At 39.1% G+C, this 12,418-nt stretch overlaps 1 protein-coding gene across 1 annotated transcript in view; it reads right to left on the bottom strand.

Annotated features, from left to right (window-relative positions):
• The window catches only part of LOC103364395 (copine-8), a 78,773-nt gene that overhangs the window by 40,660 nt on the left and 25,695 nt on the right, over window positions 1-12,418 (bottom strand). The window contains exons 3-4 of the mRNA XM_008291508.1: window positions 5,281-5,327; window positions 3,607-3,710 (exon numbers count right to left, since the gene is read on the bottom strand). Coding sequence (XP_008289730.1) covers window positions 3,607-3,710; window positions 5,281-5,327 — 151 coding nt within the window. The remainder of the gene's footprint in view (window positions 1-3,606; window positions 3,711-5,280; window positions 5,328-12,418) is intronic.

Here is a 12,418-nt window from a genome sequence, read left to right as displayed (position 1 = left end):
ATCCACTTACTATACAGTTGGGTGCATGAGTATTTGCACAATGGCACGATTTTTGTATTTTTTCCTCTCTATACCACAACGATGAATCTCAAATGAGCCAACTGAGATGTGATTAAAGTACACCCCAATCAGCCACGGCAAAAAAAAAAAACACTCACAGGTGAAGTCAGTATCGTTGATCATCTTGTTTAATGCAATGCTCTGCTGGGAAACCTTTGGTCCTGGCACATTTATGTGGATGTTACGTTTTTTTTTAAATTTCTTTCTTTCTAGGTGAGTATTTCACTTCATCTTTTTTTTTTTTTTTTAGATCTGATCCAATTTGCCACACTTGATTAGAGAACCATCCACCCGGGGGGCTTCCGCTGGCTTCACTGAGCATCTCAACTTTCAAAAAAAGAAAAAGAAATTGCTACAAGGGGCACTCTGCATGGCCAGCAGTGAGATGAGGGTTAACAGGATTTCCAGGCACAGATAGCAGCAGCAGAGGCAAAGTGTGTCGTGGCTTAGGGTTTTTTGGATAAAGAGAGCGTGGGATTGTTCAGCAGCTATACATGAGGCTTGTGGGGATCTCAGTGCTGTCTGGCTGTATGGATGTCCTGAAGGGTTTTGAACCCGTGTGTAGAAATAAGGGAGGTAGTGAAGGGCTGCTGGAACTGCAGGAGCTACAGTAAAAAGACTTCCAGACCTCAGGACAGAGGCTGAAGCGAGCAGGAGGCAGGAGTAACCACTGGTTCTGATTTACAGAGGGCAAAAGAATGCCTGACTAGTAAGTGTAAGTGTGTCTGTGTGTGTGTGTGTGTGTAAGCAAGCGTGTGTGTTTTTCGGACTTTTTCTTGTTTTGAGGGCAGGCGCACGTATGTGTGCGTGGAGGCAGCCATGTCCTAGCTGCGAGTGATCAGAAGACAGTAACGGGGCATGATGCTCACCCACTCACAACAAACCCTGCAGGGAGCCGACAAGGCAACACGTGCGTGCGCACGCACAAACACACACACACACACACACACACACACCACTATCCTCCATCACCCACTCTTCTGTGCTTGTCAGCTTTTAACATCTTGCATGATACTCTAGTACCGCATTTTGTCAGCACACACAAATATACACATGAATGATAAAAACTAAACAAAACATGCACAGACAAAACGATCACATATAGAAATAGAAAATATCCCTCCAGTTATTCATTTCCCTTTTTTACAGAGATGAAAACGCACACATATACATAGCATACACCTTAAATAATAAATAACTGCTCACATGTACTGGTGCACACACATACGCACACTTTACCTACCATAACAGAGAAACATAAACCTAAACACATACTTACCCCCCATCTTTATATACACAGAATCTTGGGTATCTGACAGACTGTGTAAATAGAGACACAATGCACTACACTCCACGACATAAACACACACACACACACACACACACACACACACACACGCAAAATCAAACAGCTAGCGTCTCTCCTTGACCTTCACTGTAACCTCCCACGGCTTGTAAGCAGCATGTGGTCCCGCTGACAGGTCAACAAGTAAACAAACAAAGGAGCCATTCCATATTTCATGAGCCACCATGGGAATCTATGGTGAATATGCGCGAGGCTCGAAAACAATAGAGAAAAATTCACGCCAGATTATCATAATTACTTGGACAGCTTGTCTTGTGGAGCAACATGAGGAAAAAGTGATTTATTATTATTTTTTACTTAACAGCACAGCAACAGACTTGATACAGGTGTGCCTCTTGCAGATAAGACCAGATGCAGATAAGAGCAAATGTAAATACTATTACTATGTAAAGCAAATAACAGCAAATGTAAATGTTATTAACCACAATAAGAACTTTCCTGTCTTATACTATATAAAATTTACCAAGAAATCTGTCAGTATCAACACATCTAAACCTAATGAACAAACTTTCTTTGTGTGTCAGTTGCCTCACATGCAGGTCTGAGTGTTTCACAACCAATACGTCCTGAGTGGACGTCTTGAATTGCCCTCTTTCTACCACCAGCGGACAACGACTCTTTTCAATTTTTAAAAAGAAGTTTGATTGTAGAGAAAACTATTTGTTACCTCAGTGAACATTTCCCACTGAGTTCATGTATTCATTTGCAAGTTTCAAACCTTTAGGATACAGCACAGTGTTCATTTTGTGGTTCCACTTCGGGTAAAATAGATGATAAAGTAGAGCATGTTAAGTTTGTAAAATGTTTTGCTTGATATGACAAAAACTATGTTAAGAATTACAGAAATAATACCTATGATAAATAAGCTGTTTTTAAACTATGCTCTATTGTATTCAAACTTTTATTATTTAGCTCAAGAACATTTCTTTTCAATGTAATATGGGTTGTAGTCTAAACTGAGATACATCTACATCAGCTGCTTGATTCATGCCTCACAATCACCGACTTATTCACCAGCTCCTTGGCTACCAGCTGACTAATCATGCAGTTGTACAGTACAGGCATTATGGTAAACTTATACTTGACTATCAGCCTACTCTTTATGCTGCATTTTTTTTTTCATATTGTTGGTTTAATGTTGACGCATGTGTTGCGCTCAAGTTCTTTGACTGAGTCATGATGAATGTAGTTTAAGCTGTAGTAGTACAAATCTGGAAAGAATCTGGAAAATTTGGAAAGTCCTCAGCCTAACCCACTGAGTCACACCATCTTTTTTTTACTGGTTTGATTTCTGGAATTCAAAATATTAATGAACTTGTCAAATGTGAGTTGCCACATACAACAAAAACCTTGGAATCCTCAGAATTTGAACAAACACACAAATTGAAAATTATGTCTCCAAAAGATTTTACAAAATAATATGCATGGGAAAAATAAGAGGCTGGGATTTGACATGAGAGATAGAGAAGGTGTTTGTTGTTTTCCGCTGTGGTAACTGAAAAATCCCCTGTTTTTGCAAAGCAGGTTCTATTTAAGCTCCAGGAGACTATGCTGACCAGAGATACTCACTCAGCGCTTAAGGCAGTCAATTAAAATTGTATGATCAACTGTGTCAAATGCCGCACTTAGGTCTAAAAGGATTAAGACTAAGCAATCTTCTGCATCTGCTGTTAAAAGGTGCTTATTTGTTGCTTTCATAGGGGCTTTTTGTGAACTACATAGCACCCTAAAACATGATTTGAATGTATTAAAAAATAATGCGGGGAAAAAAGATTAATAAAAGTAGCTTCAGGATGTTTATTCCATTAACATACTGCTGTGAGGACAAACTTGTAGTTCTGATAGATATTAAGATGAAACAACCAACACCAAACCAAACCACAATCATCTATAGTGAGCAATTCACTGCAGCCATCTGGCCCTGTTTTGTCACCAAGTGTTGTATGAATGGGATGACTCCAAATGGAAATGCTGGGAAAAAAGTGGCATGAAAACTTGTCTTTTATTTAAAAGAGAGAAGACTTTACATCTCCCTCTGCAAAAAACCATGAATATTTCAGTCTCAACTCAACTTTGCTCCACAAAGAGCAGCACTTTCACCCACGCCTGCACAACACACACAAACACACAAGAACAAACACACACACACTTTAACACGTATAAGTCATTTGTTAACTCACAGGTCAAAGCGTAGATTCTGCCTCTCCTCAAAGAAATAGTCCAGGATGAATTTGCGGACAAAGTCGGGGTTGAGGGTGTTGTCTATGACTTCTGTCCTGCCAAACTAGAAGACAAAAGAAACAACTGACATTTGGCTACTGGCTACATGACTGGTTTAACAAACTACACACCTGGAAAATTTCAGTTTGCAGTCCTGTAATTAACACTATTTTTGTTAAGGTTTATTTGTTGGAATTTGAAAGTGTAATTTTTTATTGACACTGTGTCGCAGAATCTTCGTGTTTAAGTACTTTTCCAACCAATAATGTGACAAGTGTTTGCGTGCCAGCATGCCAATATGCAAAATCTCCAATATCATGCTGAAGTCTACCAGAAGTTGACAGGTTGGATCGGTTACGGTTTAGTCACATCCTACAATAAGTACAGACTCTGACAAGTCTAAGATGTAGATATCTACATCTGATACTGATATACAAGTTTTTCATACTGCAGTAGATTTCAGGTAACTTTTCATCTATTTTTCATTTTCAGTTGTAGTTCTTAGGTTCAAACTTAGGCCAAGATATACAGCAAGTATACTAAGTACAGATTTACGGTAAATAAAAGCATATTTTTGAAAAGGTATTCATGACTTTCCATCCATCCATTTTCTATACACCGCTTAATCCTTATGAGGGTTGCGGGGGGCTGGAGCCTATCCCAGCTGACTTAGGGCGAAGGCAGGGGACACCCTGGACAGGTCGCCAGTCTATCACAGGGCTACACTTACAGACAACCAACCAAGCACACTCACATTCACACCTACGGACAATTTAGAATCACCAATGAACCTCAGCATGTTTTTGGACTGTGTGGGAGGAAGCCGGAGAACCCGGAGGGAACCCACACTGCACGGGGAGAACATGCAAACTCCACGCAGAAAGATCCCGGTGCCCCCGCCGGGACGCGAACCGGCGACCTTCTAGTTGCGTGGCAACAGTGCTAACCAACTGCGGCACCTTGCAGTCGTATTCATGATTTTATTTTATTTAAATATGCATTCATGAAATATTGTGTATTTTGTTTCAATCATATCTTCAGTTCAAAGTCATAAAGGGACAGATTATTCCATGTTAACTGATGCAATGTAAGTAGCCAATTATTCATCTGACTTCTATTGGCATTGACCATGTAATAGTTTGTAAATGTTATGTTAAGGTAACCTGACATTTGTTTCTTTCACTTGTCATTGCAGTAATTTGGGGTTTGTTGTGTTTGTAGCTGAAAAATCAGTACTGATCAGTATATCCAAACGTTTTCATTCCTTTGCCGATACTGTGTTTTATGAATATATATTACAGCTTCACAAGGCTGATGTTGGTTCTAAGTGTCATGTAATCACTTGACATGTTAATGCTGTAAGTTATCCAATCTGAACGGGTTATAGTGGCATGTTGGTACAATGCTGGGACTTCATGAGCCCCAAATTTAAAATAGACAAATGGAAAAACTAGTTACTGGTTGCACATGTCTTTCAAATACTCAAAAAATTACACCTGGTGCCCATTTCACAAAACTTTCAGCTATAACATACAATGTAAAATCATTTTGTCAAGAGAAAATTCAATACTGGCCATCATGTTATCATTTAACAAGCATCGTACTGTTCCCCCACCACCCTGCCACTGTCTCACCTCTCTCCATTCCCTGTTGGCTATTCCTTGAGTGTACAGGACACAAACTGTTAAAACAGAAACAGGGGAGGGGAGAGAAACAGGAGATGGTTAGACTGATTGAAGAGTATTTAACAATAAACAAACAACGCTGAGAAGTCAGCTGAGAGCGTGTTCTTTCCCTGGACCCCAACATGAGAGGAAAACTCCCTAATTAAATGTCACTAGAACTTTGCTTGCAGCATGATGATATTTCAGAGAGGGGGGAGAGAACGGAGCGAAGGGGAGGATGGGGATGGGACGAGTGAGTGTTTGTGTGGGTGGAGGAAAGTCCTTCTTATTGACATTCGAGCATCTCCATCCCAAGGAGTCCTGGAGTGTTTTTGATGACAGACCACTAGTGAGAACAGAGTGAGGCAATCAGCTGGCACTAAAATGACATTTCATTTGCATTTTAGCAGTCGTTACTGTATTCACACACATCTGTCACATGGCAGTGACTGACAGCCATGAAAACCCACGGGGACCAGACACTGTGTTTTAAGTGGAAATGAAAGAGTGAATAGTGTGATAGCGGAAATCCTGATGAAAAGTAAGGTTTTATAATGAATACATTACAGCCAATAAACTCTTTCCAACTTTAAACAGAATATAAGTTCTGGATATTTATTTTTATTATGTGACAAAAAAATATCTGAAAAAATGTGTGTGTCATTATGTTTTGTAGCTTGTGTATCTTATCTCTTTCTCATTCCATCTGCTAACTCAAGTCTCTTCTTGCAAAAGAGATCCTAATCTCACTATATTAGTTTAATAAATTAGATTTTGTAGTGATAATCAAGTGTCGCTTGCACCAGTAGTTCCTAAGTTCAAACTGAGGCCTGGTTATAGCGGACAGTAATCGTATGTTACATACAGATTCACACTTCATGAATGCATACATACATACAAAACAGAAATAACCCAGCCATTAAAACTAGCCTGTTATTAAATATGTACAAACAATAACAGGTATGACTGTACCTAACTCAACCAACTGACAGAGCTAACATTAGCTGGATAAGTTAATAGTTAACCCATAAATTGAAAGTAAAGATAAAACTAATGTGGCTAACTGAATTAACTGACAAGAGTTAAGTTGAACTGTGTTGACATGTTTACCTTGACACCTAAAATTCAGTTTAGCAATGATGCAAACTGGTAGATTTACAATTACATTTATAACCTTAAACTATGGTTATAACAACCACATAGCCAAATAATGTCAGTGAGGTTGGAGACATTACATATTTTCACCTTTTCCAGATAAATTCTAGCAATACTGAAACATATCTACATATATGCAGATAAAAACACCGGGACCTTCACTGAAAAAAAAAAACAAGTTTAAACCTACAAAGGAGTACCTACAAAAGTTATTACACTAAATATTACTAAATACTAACAGTACCTTCCAGGTTACACAGCTGACCTAAACAAGTGGAAAAGCTAACGTTAGCTTGCTAAGCAGTTAGCAGTACATTTGACTTTACTGAAGCATAAGAGGAAAAATGTACTCAATGTACTGTACAAACTGAGCTTTTAGATAAAAAATGTGTTACTGCTAAATATTTACTCACAGTAATTGTCAGGTGTACTTCTGCAGCAAAGACATTAGCTTTCCAGGAAATGTTGCCACGGGTTTGTCAGTGTTTGGCCGCTCATGGCAAACTTTCTGGAACATTTTGGCATTAATTAGAAGTTTGCCACTACAAAACATGTTAACAGATGGTTTGTCACCACAGTTTGCCTGCAAACTTCGAGTGAATATGTCAGTTTATGTTTGCCAGCATTTCGCAGCATTTCTGGCAGCAATGGCCTCTGGCAGACAGACTTCAATGATGGCAAAAAAGATGAACCACAACTGTGTGACAGAAACATAACATTTTCTAAGCGTAACTGAACCAACCGATAAAGTTAACATTAACCAGATTGTTAATATACAATATAGCAGGTAACCCACTTATACAGGAGTACAAGAAACCAAATTAATATAATATGGTCAATAGTACATCCACCCAAACACTGAATTAAATTGCTATTTATTAACTTTGTGTTGTGGCAATGATGACTAAAAACAATAACATCAGGTTATTCAAAAACCCACATTTCTCCCTTGTTCTCAATGCATACTGTTAGCATTACCAAACAGTAACGCTGTCACATATTTATTAGAAAATATGTGTTCACAGTAACTACCTGTATATTTGCTATACAGCTATTGAAAAGTGTTAGACACGTCTCTATTCATGGATTATGGTCATTAGTGATTATGTCTGCCCTAACACTTGATCAAAATGCTGTTTTATATGCTGTAAACTGGGAAGAACATACTGGGGAACATACACAGTTAGCTTACTGTGTGACCAAATACGTTTAGGCTAGGCTAGCTTCATTGTTGCCCTTCAGTGCTAACATTACAATCTATGAGGCACATTTCTCCATGCAGCCAAGGCTAAGAGTTATACAGCTGACTGACCTAATAAAGCCAAAAAGAAGTCCCACTAAATCATTAGCTATCTACATAGAATCGGTTAATGAAAATTATTTGTTGTTCCCTGACTTCAAACTGCAGGTACAGTTGTCTGTAAGACATAATATAAAATGTTCCTTCATGTATGGCTACGTAAACAAAAGTAGAAAAGCACTCGGACAGCGCAAACCTCCGCCAAGCAGCTCTTTTCCACCACATCGTGATTTCCAGCCAATGTTAAAGTTCTGCATTCATTTATCTATACTGTTAGATTCATGGATAATCAAAAACATACTTTTAGCATTTGAATAAACATTGATATCATTAATAACAGGCTGACAGAGTGATGAACGGTCGTTCTGGACTCTCAAATATTTTGTACACTTAAGTTATTTCTGCAGTTACTTACTGACTTTTAAGTTGTTAGCTAACGCTATGCTGGGTTGGCATAACTACAGCGATGTTATTGCTAACATAAACAGACTATAAGTAACTTAAGCTAGATTAGCACAACTTTAGCAATGCAACATAAATAAAAAGCATGACCGCGCAACCAAGCATGCGTCAGTCGTCATCACACATGGCAAAGAGAGTTAAAGTGAAACAGGAGACATGTTGAGTCATTGTTAATCTCACAAGGGCTCAGTCCACTCCTGTGATGCTGCCTGGCTGCAGCTTCCTCCTGCTTTACTGAGAAGACAGCGGCGAGGACTGAGGACTGAATGGAGTCAGAGCTCCATCTATTGGACAAACGGCGCAAAGACAGCATTCTGCGCCAGTGTGACACAAAACAGCATTTACTGTTTTATGAAAAAATAACCAGATGGTACGCCAGAACATCACCAAAAATTCAACCATCTGTTCATTGTGCCATTATCAACATTTCCTAAAAATTTCATGAAAATCCGTGAATAACTTTTCGAGATATCTTGCTAACATAGAAACAAACAGATGAACGCTAGCTAAAACATAACCTCCTTGGCGGAGTTAATAATCACATCTTCTTTTACTAAAAATGTTACAGGTCATGATGCTACAAATCAATGCAAAATTTTTTCATAACTAAAATCTTTAATAAAGAGAAATTAATAAAGCTTTAGAAACGTACAAATTTGGTAGTGGATTTATGAATAGCTTGTGTAATCTAATCCAATCCAGTTTTAGAATTTTGAAATTATTAATTAAAACAACAATCTACACTTCATCTACCTGCTTATTGCAGCTTAGAACACTGATATCCAAACTAACAGACCTCAAAATACACAAACTACTGTTTTTTTACAGTTGCTCTTTATCGCTCTGATCTGAGCACCATCCTTTGGGAACCATCTAAAAACATACTTCATGAGGAGGGCAGAGGAGCCTGTTTCCAACCCATTCCACCTGAGCAACAATGATCACTAACTCTAAAAGGCCACAACAACAACCTCTGCCTGTCCTCGTCCTAGTTGCACAAAAGCGCTAAAAAAGAAAAAAACAAATGCAGCAGACATGAGCCTGTCAGCTTATGCTGAGTGCTAAGTAACTACTAAGATGGACTTTGTGGACCACCCATGAGGATCCACTGCATCAATAGTGAGCTGGTTTCTTAGTGGTTCCAGGTTGTTCTGTAAAAACAAGATTGCAGGTTTGAGTTCTGAAACAGCGATGTCTACATGGTGGTTAGTATTTATTCTGTTATTGTCAAGACATGTTTTTGTATTTGCGTCTGTGACAGCCTCTACAGTCTTTGATATCAGTCACATGCACAGCAGGGACACACGTGTTCACCATCACTACACAATAATGTCATATGGAAGTCCGTGTAGTGTTGTTAGTATCAATCAAGATTGCAGTTGTAAACCTGACTGCATGTCTAATTTATGTCTACATTACCTTAAATTTGCTCACAGTAATGACAAAAATGCTTGTTCAATTAATTAAAATGTTGCTTTTCTGTTTCTAACTTAATGCTGTTTAAATATGCTGTCTGTATGGAAATGTACAAAGATTAATTTTGACAAGCTTGAGAAATGAAGGTGAGAGATTATATTTTATCTGCAGGACAGAGGCTTAGTGAAGTCAAAAGGTGAATCCATTTAAATGCAGCATAACAACTCTCATAATAAAGGTCCAGTCAGCAGGAACAGCCATCGAAAAAACAAAAAAACAAACACATGGGCAATCAGATACATGAGTCACTGTGAGAGCTGCATTAAAAAAGAATTAGAGTTGATCTTATGACATCTGATTATGAAGGCAACACCTTCCACTGAGGCAACATGCATTATCATTACCGGCAGTGTTAATTAATTGTAAATTTATGCCTGAGTTGATGTATGAGATGCCACCAACTGATTAAATGACATGACTGACTTAATCATGGATTCATTAACAGTCGTGACTGAGAAAATCCTTCCTGTTTTCTAAATCTTGACGCCCGACTGATGGATTCCAGTTTTTCCTCAGCCCTCTAAAACTGGCATTTTATCATTTAGAACAGAGCTGAAATGCAGCCCAGATACACTATATGATTACTAACATTTTGCAAGTGGAATGCTTTTTCCAGCTCGCAGCCGTGTTGAAAATGTCACGCTGTTTTTGAGGGCAAACACCAAGAACACATGTCCTAATTACCCTGCGCCGGCCACGGCTGCAGAAGTGCTCAAACTTGCTGTGTTTTGGCAGACTGTCACTGTGGATGCTGTATATGTTGCATTGTGGATGGTGTGCAGTGCGCCGGGGCTCAGCTTGTTGAATATACAGTCATCCTTTAATCTTGCCACGAAGCATCGGATGACACATGGTCTCTGCGTTATTGTGCGGGGGGGGGAAAGCGATACATCAATCACACGCCTGTAAATAGCGGTGCGTCCTCGCCATCAGTACGGCTGCACTTTCAACTCGTCCTATTCATCTGGCTGATGATGAGGGCAGGAGATTGACAGCAGCACCACTAACACCATCTCTGTTTTGAATGTGAGAGATACCAACGGTGCACACTTTGATAATGTTCCTGTCTGCTTAATGCCTTTTCCAATCTGCTGAAGCAGACTGATCAAAGCACATCCACATTCATGCATCACAGGAACAACAGCTATCATACACACACATAAGCACACAAACATGCACAAAAGAGAAACACTGGATTGTTGTTCAGCTTTATAAGCTAATATGAATATGGTACGTGAGCTTGCCTGAGGCCCTGGATGTGTGCGCTTTTGTGTATGTGTGTGTGAGAGTGTGTGTGTGTGTGTGTGTGTGTGTGTGCGTGTGTGTGCGTGCGTGCGTGTGTGTTTGAGTGTCTGTGCGTGGCTCTGCTGAGGCGGTCTAATGCTGTGTGACTGGGGCCAGTGCTGTCAGCAGAGCAGAGACATGGACGCAGCACAAGTGCCTCCTTGCATAAATGTTGGGGTGGGCAGGGATGCTCATCCTCCTTTCCCACCGTCTGACATTTAAAGGTCCAATCCGCAATTCTGGGAGCTTATCAATTATGGGTTCACACACCACCAACCAGAGCTAAAAACACAGCGGGGTTCTAGGGATGCACCAATACCAGGATCAGGTACCGGTCTGGCTCTGTGCTCATGTACTGCTGCTCATGAACTACTTAAATGCAGCCGTGCCTGATATCACTTTACAGCAAAATAATGTTAAGTTCTTGTTAGTTGGGCAGGTAAGCACAGAAGGAACAATGTCAACAGTTTGGAAATTAGAATAAGTGATGATAATAAAAGCAAAGCTGATTGCTCCTTTAAGGATTCCACATAGTAAAAAAAAATGTAAATAAAAAAATGTAAAAAAAAAAATATTGCATTTTATGGTTGTTACAAACTTGGATGTGTAAAATAAAAGCTGTTTAGATACAAAGACATTTTTTTCTGAAGGGACAGAAACAGCAGAAGCTCATTGGTTTACAGAGAAAAATGGCCAGTTTCGAACAGCCCTAAAACCAGGGGTTATACAGTCATGGTGAAATGAACCATCTCTACAGGATTTTGAGCAGAGAAATTGAAAAACACACTGATAAAGGGTACTATATGGAACCTATAATACAAGTTGCATTGGTAGGAACTAACAGCAGTTCCAGCAGTTTGCTCATCCTAGCTGCAGGTAACAGCCACAACCAACTTTGCAGCAAACACTGAAGAAGTGAGAGAAAATGTTTCACAACAAAAGAAATTCTTACTCAGTAGGACTGCAAGAAAAGATATTTTGCACTGTCAATTTATCTGGTCTTTAAAATGTGAGAAAAGGTGTAGAAAAATGCAGATCAGTATAACATCCCTAAATGTCTTGTTTGTCCACGGCTCAAAGATATTTAGTTCACTGTCATAATGGAGGAAGGAAACCAGATATTTCAATTTAAGAGGCTGGAATAGACTTTTGTTTTTCAAAAGTACTTGAATTGATGAATTGATTATCAAAATAATTGACGATTAATTCAATACTTTACAATTGTACAATTACACAATTTACATTCAATTACTGGTCATAGCATCATTACCCAGTGCACTGCTGTTAATAACTAATAAGAATGAGATTCCCAATCATCACCACATTAGACACTTTACTATCAAAGCTGCATGACTTCCTGAAAAAGCACATGAGCTGCCTGTTGCAGGAAATTTCCACCTTCAGCTTCACCGCTGATATTTGGACTGGCAG

Source organism: Stegastes partitus, unplaced genomic scaffold, assembly GCF_000690725.1.
Source record: "Stegastes partitus isolate 25-593 unplaced genomic scaffold, Stegastes_partitus-1.0.2 Scaffold17, whole genome shotgun sequence".
NCBI classification, from domain to species: domain Eukaryota; kingdom Metazoa; phylum Chordata; class Actinopteri; family Pomacentridae; genus Stegastes; species Stegastes partitus.
Note: the sequence above shows the minus strand (reverse complement) of the source record. Positions and strands in the feature narration are given on the sequence as shown.